The sequence below is a fragment of the Malus sylvestris genome, chromosome 4 (genome assembly GCF_916048215.2).
Source record: "Malus sylvestris chromosome 4, drMalSylv7.2, whole genome shotgun sequence".
Classification (NCBI taxonomy): Eukaryota; Viridiplantae; Streptophyta; class Magnoliopsida; order Rosales; family Rosaceae; genus Malus; species Malus sylvestris.
Window position 1 is genome coordinate 31,094,185 of NC_062263.1, and position 13,709 is coordinate 31,107,893.

The following is a 13,709-nucleotide window of genomic DNA, read 5'->3' on the forward strand; positions in this document are numbered from 1 at the left end:
ATATTCTCTTTCTGGTGACTCACCTACTATTTGGTTTCTGGATCTGTAGATCTTTGTTTAAAAATAAATTTTTGCAGTAACCAGAGTCCAGATCCAGCGCAGTCCTTTGGTTCCGATATGTGTTAACCATAAATCAAGTATTTTCCTTACTTTCTTGGCTGCTCTAAGTAGGAGTAGGAATGGCAAAGAAGGTCTTGTTGAAGGAATATGATGAAGAAACTCATGAAGTCTGTCGCAGTGACTTTCCTCCCAACTTCGTTTTTGGCGTTGCCACTTCCGCATATCAAGTTAGCGGTTCTTTTTCTTTTTTCTTTTTAAATTGATTTATTTTCATTTATTTATTTCATCAACTGGGGAAGGGATTCAAATTTGGGACCTCTTCCAATAATGCAGCAGAAACACCAGACCAAAATCTAGTTGCTGGAATTAATTTAATTTGATTATGAATTCCGTTTTTCTATATTTTATTGTTTTGATCAGTTTGTTATACAGTGGAGTTATTTTGCTTCTGATGCATGTGATTGGGTGTCGTTTCCAGCAATCTTTCATTGAATAGTTTTAATTTACGTTTCTACTTTGTAAATGAAATTTTAGCCATCACAATCTCAGTTTTTGTTGAATTGCATGTTACTCAGCAATTTTATTTATTTATTGTTTGTTTGTTTAAGTATCTGTACATGTTTGTTTCAAAATATGTACATGATTGTTTCATGGTTAAACAAGTGAACACTAGATAATGTAGTGTTTGTAATTGTGAGTCTCCTGTCTTCAATCATAGTTTTGCAAAATAACAAATCCCATTTTCTACTTTTGAGTTGTCTAATGCACTGTCTTGAATTCCAAAACTCAGAGTCTATGAATTTTCGTTTAGGGGCTTCTTGTTTATTTGTAGGTAGAGGGAGCCTGCAAGGACGGTGGTAGGGGTCCCAGCATTTGGGATGCTTTTTCACACTCAAAAGGTACCTTTTCTTCATTGAGCTTGTGATAATATCTTCTAGGACCTGAATTTTTCTTGATTTTGTCCAATCTGATACTATTTTTAGTTAGCAACTTACGGAACTTATTATGTATGTCTTGGTTCATTAGGGAATATCATTGATGGAAGCAATGGGGACGTTGCAGTGGATCAATATTATCGGTATAAGGTTAGTAGAAAGTTGGTCATAACCGAATCAATCCTTTTGGTCTTTGGCATTATGTCAATGCTATCTTCCCAAAACTGTTAGTATTTGCGATGTCTCTACTAGTTTTCAATGTCATTTCCCCAAATTTATGTTGATGGTTTAGGAAGGGGAAGAATGTGGTCAGTTCTGGCCTCATCTGTTAGTAGTGTTTTCTTTTTATAATGGTTTAAAAGAACATGATAAAATTCTTACACTTGCCGTTCTTCATTCTGTTCAGATAGTTATGCAAGTCTGAAATTTCAATTTATCTTAGTCATTTAACACAACTCACAATCTATTTAGTGCTAACAGGAAGATGTTGAACTCATTGCCAAGTTGGGATTTGAAGCTCATCGTTTTTCCATAGCATGGTCTCGAATATTCCCTGGTATGCTACCTTTTGCCATCTATAGAGTTCTTTCTAGTGCTAAAACACAGGATATTATCAATTCACTGTCATCTGGTTTTATGTTTAAAAATTACTTTCTCACCTTCATTTCCTTTTTAGCATTTACCTTCTCATTTGACTCTTCTTGACATCCTACCCCTGGGAAGTGATCTCTGCATTTAAATATGGTAGTGAAGGTGATTTGAATGGCATAGATGCTTGAGCTAAGTTGAAATGTTATTGATCAAATCTTCAAGATTAATGGTCAATAATAACTTCAAGATTGAATGGATCTTTCACAAGTTCGGCAAATATGAATGGACAATGTTGTGGTGATCTTTAGACGAAAATATTTATAATTGGCTCCTTGGGAAAACTTAAGATAGTTGCGGCAGAAGTCTCCTTAGCTGTCTAAAGTTTTGAAAACATGTGGAGATTACAATATGAGATGTTTTAAGTATATATCCCCAAGCAGAATTCAGACAAGGACTTGAAAAAGTTCTTGAAGCGTACGTCCATGTTTCATTCTCTTGGCATAGCTTAATTGTGATGACGATTGTATATTTCTTCTGGTTCTGTTTGTGCAGATGGTTTGGGAACCAAAATCAATGAAGAAGGGATTACTTACTATAACAATTTCATCGATGCTCTCCTTGAAAAGGGTATGAATTTGTTTATTTTCATTTTCTTCTGGTTGATTGGCTCCTTTGGAAAACTTAAGGATAGTTGAGGAAAAACTTTTCTAATTGGCAAAACTTTTCTTGAAGTGTATTTGCATGTGTATTCAACAATTTGTTCTTGCAGGCATCCAACCTTATGTAACACTGTACCATTGGGATCTACCCTTGTACCTTCATGAGAATATGGGAGGGTGGCTGAATAAGCAAATTGTGTAAGTACTATATCATCATTTTTAAATATCAATTTTGTTTTATTATTGCACAAGTGAAGATATCTACTCAATTCATTCGAACTCTTTTCTTGAAATTGAAATTGCAGAGTGCTGTAAGATCCTTCCATTGTAAATTTTAGATAGATATGTTAACATCACATGACGCCTTTCCATGAACAACTGCAATCATTTCTGTTAGACAAACACTAGACTCTATAGTAAGAGTTAGGAATTATTCTAACATTTAAATTATGATATAGGACTACCTAACACTTAATTCATATGTACAAGGCACTAGATAAAACAAATTAATAGACTTGTGAAAATAAATTAAATGCTCATATAGGATGCAAATGATGAAGCTGAGGTAGGAATTAAAATAACAATTAGGAAGAAAATTAAAGAACTCACAAATGTTAACATGCAATTCCAGAAATACAAAAAAGATTCACCAGCAAGGTAACTACCACTGTAAGATGCTTGATTCCTCAGAGAATGCTGCACGTTTCTGATTGGGTCTTATGTGGTTGTTTAGGTCCACAACAACATGCTAAAGTTAGTGTTTAGTGAGGTTGAATTGTGGGAATGTGGGCATAACATATGTTGCAGGTATGGCAATTTGGGTAATGGGAAAGTTAGGAAAAGGGATACTGGAATCACTCCAGCAAGGACTCTTGGAATCACACCAATAGTTCTCAAGAATCACTCAAGCAAGGGCTCTAGTAATTAATGACTCACATTAAAGTCTTAGAGGAATTCTAAAAGTCTAATTATATTGATTGATAAAAACAAGACCATATGCCCTAGGAAAACTAAAGAAAGCCTAGCAAAACAATGCTAAAACATCTAGAAGCTCCAGCATTTTCAAATAAAATCAGACAAACTCTGAATTCTTCTAGAAGCTCTAACAATTATGGGCTCATTTGGAAGTGTTTTTAAAATGGCTGAAAGTGCTTTTGGTGAAAATGTTCATGAAGCTCATCCTTAGTAAAAATGTAAGTAAATCCTAGAAAAACACTTAAAAGTGCTTCCTGCAAGAAGCACTTCAAATGCTTTTAGAACTGCTTAAAATTTTGTGAATCGATCCACAAGAACCCAAGTTGCAAGTTCATCCCTTTTCTTCCTTTTGGATGTAATGAACTCAAGGCACATGAGCTAAAATATAGTCTGCCTTTTAGAGCTCGACCCATCGGTTCCTAATACACGTGTTGCTTTTATTTGACCAACCGTACATTGTTCATTCTCTTGGACAACCCCGAATTGCTTTTTGTACAACTATTCTGTGAAAAACTTCATGAGAGAAAAGCAAGTTTTTGATTAGTGTAGACTTATATCAGTGATCAACACAGAGGCCCTTTCTTTATGGACAAACTGACTAAACATATTCAGGATGAGCTTTATATATGGTCAGACTATTGGCATATTGTTTTGATTTAATAGACTAAAGCATGCAAGAATGCTAAAAAAAAGAGTTACGGAGAGAAACTTCAGAAGCAATAGACTTAAGATAAGTAGATATAAAACTGTATACGTAGAATACAATTATAACAAAAGAAGAAATACAGGTGCGGAGGTGGCGACAATTCTGAGTCAAAAGAACCCCAAAACAGAAGAATTTGTGCCATCTGTGCTCCATCATTGATAGAGAGATTGAGATAATATGGCTTAGAGTAACTAACTCATATATGAGAAGGTTAAGTGGCTCCTGTAGACGATAAAAAAGGAGACATGGACTATGGTGGTTACTAGACCCAATGAAGATTAATAGGGTGCCCATTAGAAAGAATGACTAATTCAATAGAGTAGGTAGTTCTATAGAAGAGGAACAGAAACTCTGGGTAGCAAGAGCATTAAGGGTCTTCTGGTTAATTTAAAGGTTCTATTAGGGGATACAGGTTATTAGCAATCTGAAAATCATCTACAATACAGCACTTTGTCTGCATGCATCAGTATTGGCAGGGGGAATAAAAAAAATGATATGCAGCACAAACTTCCGTTACTTTCAGGAAACAAATATAATAATTTTTTGTATGTGTTTATGTCATTGTTAGACAATTTCCTCATAGCCTATATGTTATCTAGTGCTGTGAGATTCTATCATACAAGTAGTCAGTTGGATTTTGTGAATGCAGAGAATACTTCTCAGTCTATGCAGACACCTGCTTTGCAAGCTTTGGCGATAGAGTAAAGGACTGGATCACTTTTAATGAGCCTCTTCAGACTGCAATTAATGGTTATGGTGTTGGGATATTTGCTCCTGGAAGGCACTCGTCAACAGAACCATATTTGGTTGCACACCACCAACTATTGGCACATGCTGCTGCTGTTTCCATACACCGAAGCAAGTATAAGGTTTACTGTTTGTTTCTTTGTCTGCTTGTCTCCTTGTTACTCTTTTTATCACTGACCAAGCTCCTGGTATTTGCCATTGATTTCATCACTTTATTTATTAAAGGGAAGATGTTTTACTCAACAAGGGAAGTAATATATTAGTCAGCATTTTAGCAATTTATAGCTTCCTTCTTGTGTAAGATTAGATTGTGATTCTTTGAACAAGCAAATCTTAACACTAGTGTTCTCTCTATTTGTTTTTCCTTTATTTGTTTTTCCTTTCATATATGCAAAAGTGCATGTAGTCAGCTAAAGAACTCATTTAGCTGTTTCCAGAAATATATCACATAATTCGTTTATAAGTTTAGGATATGTTTTTAAGTAGAACTGACATCATATGGGAAAATGTAAACATAATAAACCATGCTCATATATTTGGGTTCAAAATCAGATTTCACGTAAAGTGCAATGAATGTGAAATTGATTGGAAGACAGTCAAGGTTTAAGATACTTACATAGTATAGATTTCTGAATATGGACATAGTTTAGTAGCGGTATCTTCTTTCTCCACTCCACTACCCAAATATTATATATTGTTCTTACTCTTGCTGCTACTATTGTCTTTCAGGACAAGCAAGGGGGACAAGTTGGCTTGGTTGTAGACTGTGAATGGGCAGAGGCTAATTCAGACACAATTGAAGATAAAGTTGCTGCAGCAAGGCGCCTAGATTTTCAGCTTGGATGGTAATTACTTGTTCCCTAAATTATGTAACTGTTTGGTCACAAAAATACTGTTAACTATGTAAGTTCAGATAATATGTGTGGATCTCTCTCTCTCTCTCTCTCTCTCACACACACACACACACACACACATGAGCCCTCATACAGACACTCCTCAAACAATTTTAAAGTGCATTCAATATTCATACAAGTACACTAAATGTGCACGATTAAAGCATCCATACCGTCAGTACATTGGAAAACCTCATGGTAAACTAACAGGAGTAACTGATCTCAGTGTAGTTATTTAATTCTCTCTCTCTCTCTCTCTCTCTCTCTCTCGCGCGCGCACACACATACATGAGCCCTCATACAGACACATTCTCAAACAATTTTAATGTGCATACAATATTCACACAAGTACACTAAATGTGCACGATTAAAGCATCCATACGGTCAAAGTACATTGGAAAACCTCATGGTAAATTAACAGGAGTAACTGATCTCAGTGTAGTTATTTAACTCTCTCTCTCTCTCTCTCTCTCTCTATCACACACACACACACACACAGACATAAGCCCTCATACAGACACTCATTCTCAAACAATTTCAATGTGCATTCAATATTCATATAAGTACACTAAATGTGCACAATTAAAGCATCCACACGGTCAAAGTACATTGGAAAACCTCATGGCAAATTAGCAGGAGTAACTGATCTCAGTGTAGTTATTTAATTGGTGAGAGTAGGGCTGTAATTAATGACAAAACAACATTGAAATACAACGTTTGTATCTTAGTTCTGAGCAGATCCACAAGTTTTCATGTATCGTGCTGTTTATATTGAGTATTCCCCTCTACTTGAAATGCAACCAAATTGTCTTGTTGCCTTCTGGTGAAACCATATTAATTGAAGTATGCATTCTATTTGAATCCTTATAAGATATAAAACCTACTCTGAGACATATAAACAGCATATGGGCCGCATCATTGAATGGGTGCAGATGATTTTAGCAATTTCTCCAGCTCTGCTTGCTGCTAACCCAGGCAGTTCGTTAGATGAATTAAAATGGTTTTCTCCTCTTAGTATTGTTTAGAATCCGTCTGAACTGATTCCAAAAACAGGTACTTAGATCCAATATATCATGGGGAATACCCCAAAGTTATGCGTGAAAGACTTGGAGATCGGCTTCCCATATTTTCAGAGAAAGATAAGGAGTTGCTTAAGAACTCAGTAGACTTTATTGGTCTGAATCACTATACATCAAGATTTATTGCTCATGGAAGAGATAACCATGATGAGGGTGATTTTTATAAAGCACAAGGGATAGAGAGAATTGGTAAAATACACTAACTACCATGTCATTGGTTTTCACAACAAATTTTCTCTTGATCTTTATGTAATATTCTCTCTTTACCATCAGATGAATGGGAAGGGGGTGAGGCTATTGGTGAGAAGGTATGAACTCTCTCCTGCTGACATATTCCACTAACTGTCCAGCCTCTGAAATATTTTGCTTGGCAGGCAGCATCAGAATGGCTGTATGTTGTTCCTTGGGGCATGCATAAGGTTTTGAATTACATAGCGCAGAGATACAATAATCCCCCAATATATGTTACTGAGAATGGTATGCTTGGAGAGACTTTCCTTGGAAAACAAAATTGAATCTAGAATTTCATTTGTGGTTAAGTGCATTTGCCCATTATATAAATGAAATATGCACTGAGGTGAAATATATATAGATGAAATATATTGAATTAAATTTCTTTTGATTATTGGTCTGGAAAACTACAGGAGTTTGTACTTATTCAACATTATGATTCTTTTAATTTCTTTTTTAAATTACAGGTATGGATGACGAAGATAATGACACCTCCCCACTTCATGAAATGCTGGATGACAAACTGAGAGTTAGTTACTTTAAGAGATACCTTTCAGCAGTTGCCAAAGCAATAAGGTAGGTCGACTTCATTTCATCCATTTTATCATATGAACAAGCTTTCAAGTCATTCTTTAGTAAGTCATGCAAGAAAGACTTTACAAATTCCATACAGGTTATCATGTCATTTAGTGATAGAATTAAAAGCACACTACAAAGTAGCACACAAATATCCTATTGATTTTCCTTATTAACACTAAGATTTGTCAATTGTAGCGTATGAAAATAAGGGTCTTTCCTGCAGAAGATTGTTTTATCTAACTACTTAAAATGTCACAAAAAGTGGTTGTTGTCCCTACTGACCAACCACCGAAAAATAATTATTAGACCGACTTACACTTATCTAAAGTCTACGAAATTTTATATGAACACACTAGACACACAGAGCTACTCTCACACAAATTTTTAGGATTTTTGGAGTCGATTTGCTATTTAAATTAAATCGAACAAAAACATGACAGAAACAAATTTTAAATAGTTCACCACGAGTTAGGGGAATTGCTATTCACCACCAAATAATCATGCAAACATGTAATGTTTCATTCAAATTCCTTTTATTTCCGGATGAAGATGCTCAAGTTGGCTCAATGTTAGAACTCAACCTATTACTCTTTCTTAGTATGTTAAGAGAATGACGTTTTCAACTTAACTTAGTCCCTAGCATGCAATTTAGAATGGCGTGTTCATAGATTTAACAAATAGAAATCATTAAGAACGAAAAGAGTTTGAGTTATCACAAGGCATCGTAAGTACTGGTGTTGTCTTACTTATCCTAGAAATTGGTTCACATGTTAATCGCAATTAACAAGTACTACTCTAGAATATATGTAGGTCTTCATTCAACAAGGGCAGACACACACATATTCATAGCATTAGAATCCTAGATATGCTTACTAAGTATGCATCCGTAGAAAACATATAAAGAATTCATCAATGAGACAAGTAGTGAACCAATTTTCATCTATTCATAAAAGTAATTCAAATAAAATGTCATAACAAACTTGCAATCATATTTGGGGCTTCAAAACAGCCCCTAACTACTAAAAATTTAGTTACACAGAATCCTTAAATAAAAACAAAAGATAGACATGAGTTTGAGAAGATAGAACCGAAAGAAAACGACCGAAGCCTCCTCCTTCTTTCCTTCCTTCCCCAACGCTGCTTTTAAACTAATTCTTGCTGCATCATTTTCTTCTCTTTAACTCACCCACTAATAGCCATTTAGTGATGACAATAAATGAGGAAATTGTAAAACAATTGTAACTCTTTAGATAGCCTTTATGCCAATTACTCCCTCTTAATCCTCATTTTTTATTCCATTCCCTTTTATATTTGAATAAGTGTCAGCTGTTCTTGGCTGCATCAGTTTTGGCTGCTAGATTTATTGGGTTTATTGCTTTCATTGCAGTTACAAACTGCTCAGCCTCTTGGTAACCTTTCAGTGTTAAAACGGCCATAACTTCTTCTAGAAAAATGATATTAACAATCCGCGAAATGCTCTAGAAAATAAACATCCGTAGCTTTCCAAGCATATAAGGCTCATTCTCGAATTCATTCTGAGATGTTCGCAACTTGCTTCCAAAGTCAGCTGATCTGCACAGGCAGTTTTGACGAATTTGTTACTTAAAATCCCACTTGTGCTATTTTTCTTTTATTTGCTTGACAAATCCCACAAAACAAAAAAACAAAGTAAATAGCTCAAAAATATAAGGAACTAACTAAAAAAAGATATGTGAATTTGATGTAAAATATATATAAACATGAGCTTATCATTCAGCCCCTGCATGGTGTCGTGCTACCATTACAAGATGGATGAGTACTTAGTTGCAGCATCCATTGTCTTGATGTATAAGGCTGAGGCTTGTGCTGCTCATCTATTTATGCATGAAAATATGCATGTGTACATGGCTTGTGATATTAAGGTCGCATAGATGGGTTATTAGGAGACACGTGGGTGGCTGATACACAGCCCCCAACCCAACCCAACCCAATCCAATCCATGGGCGTCCCCAGGGTTCTATCCATGGCTGTTAGGTTTCTAAACCCTAGTATCCTGTCAAATTCAAAATCTTGCATAAATAGGAGGTGGGTTTTTAACTGGTTGCTTGTGCTACTCATCTATTTATTTGTAGTGGGAAACTGCAAACGGGGAAAGACATAGATGTCACATTTCACAAAATATCTTCAATTGGTATTAACCAAAGAAAAGCTTTAGTTGGTCACTTTGTTTCTCCATCTTGAGCATTTTCACATGTCTAGTACATATTTTCATCTTGTTAAAAAGTAATTAACTCATATTAGTGTGTGAACAATGATCTGAAAAGGTTACATTTTTCCTGGACAGGGATGGGGCAGATGTAAGGGGATACTTTGCGTGGTCATTACTGGATAACTTTGAGTGGGCTCAAGGATATACCAAGCGTTTTGGTTTGGTTTATGTTGACTATAAGAATGGGCTTGCGAGACACCCAAAATCTTCTGCTTACTGGTTCTTGAGGTTCTTCAAAGGTGTTGAAGGCAAATATGGAAAGGAAGAGTAATGGACAATTAGGTCCTTAAAGCCAGCCTTATGGACTTCACCCATGCATTGTACCAACTTTTAACTGCTTGATGCTTCCGTTGTTTTGAAGACGGATAGGGACTCCCCAGGAAATTGTCTCTCTGGCTTTTGAAAGTTACCCGAAAGTTTTATTTCTGTACCAACTCACTCTTATCCCTAATTATGCCAACCTGAAATGTAGTTTTTTTTTTTTTTTTTTTTTTTACGTCAATGACTGGAACCATCCGATGGAGTGTTACGAACTCTTTATCTTTTTCTGTTTTTTTCTAATGTCACAAACTATTTGTTCTGATTATTTAAATCACCCCAATTGGGCATTGGAACCCTATAGCATGCAGTGTAGCTGCACACTGGTGTTATAACTAATTACTCGAGGTTTGTATGCGGATGTTGTGCGATGCATAATGGCAATGGACGGATAGGCTCAACACGGCCCCTCGAGTGTGGCATTATTTGACATCTTGCCTTACACAATAATATGTACCATACATGTCTCATTTCACCAAGAGGGAAGTGACGCCACTGTTTCTATGGATCAATGAAGTAGACTCTCTGCCCGACAATAGGCCACGAGAATTCAGGGTTCTCAACGATACCTCCAGGTGCATCTTGGAACTAGAAGAAATGTGCACGGGAATTGTCCGTCAATGTCTCGGTATGGAAATATTTTGGTATTTTTCTTTTGCCCATAAAAAAATCCAAGTCCATAACCAGATGTGGATTCGCAACAACCGCTTGTCCCAAATGCCTCAAGATGTAAGGGCAAGTCTCCCAATCGAATTCAAGAACAAGAGTTCTCCTCTAATGAAAGTGCTAGATCAGGGACAAGACATTGATCCGAGCATCGTCTCTAATCGGCATGAAAGATAGAACCTTATCGATAATATCTTCCAGAAGATTTAGAAGGTCGCCCATATACTGTTTGGAAACCCCGAAAATCTAAGAAAATCTTTGAGAAAAATGTGCCATATCCCGGGGTTGAGGAAAAATAAAAGCAGGGGAAGTGATTGAAAATGCTAAAAGAAACGAGAGAAAATTGGTAAAGTGATAAAAAGAGTCTTCTGAATATGAGGAGGAGGTTTTTTCTATAGCAATAGTAGACACGCTACGATCTTTGGCTCTTTGCAAACAATAGAAGCTCAATGAAATATGTAGCCCCGTCCAGAATTATAGATTTAGGAAAAATTATTTTTAAATGCACAGTATCGGGGCATACTTATATACTATCTTTAACCAAAAGGGCTAAACATATCCCCTCAATAATTTATTAGTTTCAAGTTCATACTTTAAACTTATTGGTTAATTTAATTAAACTACCGTATAATGTTTTCAAATCTAGTTATTGAATTTGAATAGATTATTGGAATTGAGGAGCTAGACCCCAAACAAAGGGCTAAGAGAGAAAGGGGGGGGGGGGGGGGCGCTACATTTGGCTAGCTTGATGCCCCTTTGGCCAAATAATGGCATGTGAGCTCCATAGAGTTACAACCTAGTCATCGGTTGGAGATCAATTTTTGGGTAAATCGGATCATTTTTTTTACTTTCGGACGTTTAGCTCTCTCCATTGGAGATGACCTAAGCTGTTCGGTTTGGTTATACTAAAAAATAAGTAAAACCGGCACGCTTTGGTTTATCTGATTTTCAATTCGGCTTGACCGATTTTCAGTATTAATCGAATGTTATATTGTATTTCAAAACCTGCTATTTCAACACACTAGACCCATATATTTTTCACCCAAATTAAAAAAATTCATGTGCGGGTGAAGAGAAGAGGAAACAAGAAGAAAAAAAAGGATCAATGTCCCATGGTGCGAGCGAAGAGAAGAGATAGGAAGAAAGAAGAAAATATTGAAGAGAGAAATGTGGACAATGAAAAAAAAAATAGAAGAAGAAATAAATAAAAAGTGAAAAAAATGAAAGAGGAGAGCGACTGATAGGGTTGGGCACGTGAGACAAAAAATTGAAACTGATACATGAACTAAGTCAGACCGCACCAAACTGTTCAATTTAAATAGTTTTGGTTTGAAATTGAACCGAAAGTTAAAATAACGGTTTGGTTTCAATTCTTAATATTTGAAACCGAACCAAACCGCATAATATATATATAATTTAATTAACAAATTAGGTGTTTGGGTGTAATTGGTTATTTAGTGGAGTTCATACATGGATTTGGATTTGGATACTTGACTGATAGTGGTTATCGGTTTCTGAGATTTGTTTTTTCCTATTGATTTTGAAACAAAACCAAAAGGGAGTTCCCTGAGTTTTAGTATGGTGGTTATCAATTTTTGGTTTACTTATTGTAAATTGCTCCGCTCTCCCAATTGGGGGGGCCAAAACAAACAGAAAAAAAACCATAAATTAAATTTTAAAAAAAGTTGGAAATCCCAAATTGAAACAAACCTTTAAGGTAAACCCAATTTTAACGGGCTTATAAGTTAGGCTCGAATATAAACCAAATCATTTGAAACCAAACCGAACTAAAACTGATTGGGTCGGTTCGGTTCACACTGTTAATCTAAACTGAACCAAACCACAATAAATTTCGATTTTGGTTTTACCCCAAAACCAAACCGCACAAAACTCTACATTAAGAGATGGAGGAGTGGATTTAAATCTCATAACGAGCTAGTCATAATAATTTGGTTATTGTGAGAATTAAATATAAGACCTCTCAGTTAGAAGGAAAAAGAAATACTACTACAACTTTGTACTAAGTGGCAATTGAACGTCATAATTATTAGACTAAAGGGTTATCGGGCTATAATGTAATAAAGATAAATAAAAAAAATTATATATTTAAATACCGATTCGGTTCAGTTGGTCCAGACCACCTTCTAATGTCAAGAAACGTGAGCCACTGTATTGAACCGGTCCAGTTCGGGTTTTTGACAGTTATTTTCCCTCGGTGCCCACCCCTGATTGAGGGGGACAGAGAGCGGAAGATTCAATATTATTCCATTAACGTGATCATTTCAGCTTTTTTAATTTCGAAGAGGAAATTAAAGTGAGGCAGTGAGCGATGTTTTGACAATATTTTGTGACAATATGATGTGGCGATTTATAGTTGAATTTTTTCCTATTATAATTTTGAAAAATAAATTCAACCATCAACGTCACATCACGTAGTTTACAAAATATGGTTCAAATTAATGTTCCTCTAACATTGACTTTTGTCAGTTACCCCGAAGTTTTCTTTTTGTACCAACTCGTACTTATCACTAAACTATGCCACGCCCAAGTGTTTGTTAAATCATTTTTATGGAAAGAGATTATCTTTGGATTTCTTCCACCAAGGCCACCGAATCAAGTGATCTAGACCTTTGAAATTTGATCCAACGGTTAAAAACAGAAGCCTCCTTTAAAAGTTATAATAATTTTAGCTGTTGGATCAAATTTTAAAGGCCCGGATCACTTGATCCGGTAACCTTGATAGAAGAGATCCAGAGAAGATCTCTTTCCCATTTTTATTTATCTTTTTATGTTTCATTGTCAATGACTCAGAAGCATGTGATGAATTTACCAACTCTTTCTCCTTTTCATGTCAGAAATTATTACCTCCTTCTTCTTGGAGTCTAATTATTTAAATCACATCTTAATTACACTAAATATCCCTGAAGTTTATCGAGTTTTCACAAAACTTCCTCACATATGAGACATTATACTAACACCCTTCATGTTTAATTTACTTTCGCATAACCCCTTCAGTCAAAAT

At 35.6% G+C, this 13,709-nt stretch overlaps 1 protein-coding gene across 1 annotated transcript; it reads left to right on the forward strand.

Moving 5' to 3' along the window:
• Positions 1–13: 13 nt before the first annotated feature.
• On the forward strand, positions 14–10,322 carry LOC126619169 (beta-glucosidase 42). The gene is made up of 13 exons (XM_050287454.1): positions 14–287; positions 893–959; positions 1,087–1,145; positions 1,476–1,551; positions 2,139–2,213; positions 2,356–2,443; positions 4,576–4,795; positions 5,403–5,518; positions 6,620–6,834; positions 6,919–6,953; positions 7,020–7,122; positions 7,344–7,452; positions 9,779–10,322. Exons 1-13 carry the CDS (start codon positions 180–182, stop codon positions 9,972–9,974), a joined length of 1,467 nt encoding a protein of 488 aa, XP_050143411.1. The 5' UTR covers positions 14–179; the 3' UTR covers positions 9,975–10,322.
• Positions 10,323–13,709: the final 3,387 nt, after the last annotated feature.

What these genes read in the sequence shown, in the direction of transcription:
- LOC126619169 (XM_050287454.1), top strand. Translation starts at nt 180, where the DNA reads ATGGCAAAGAAGGTCTTGTTGAAGGAATATGATGAAGAAACTCATGAA. An exon ending in CGATGCTCTCCTTGAAAAGG is followed by an intron (nt 2,214 to 2,355) that starts GTATGAATTTGT and finishes TTGTTCTTGCAG; the next exon opens with GCATCCAACCTTATGTAACA. An exon ending in GCAGTTGCCAAAGCAATAAG is followed by an intron (nt 7,453 to 9,778) that starts GTAGGTCGACTT and finishes TTTCCTGGACAG; the next exon opens with GGATGGGGCAGATGTAAGGG.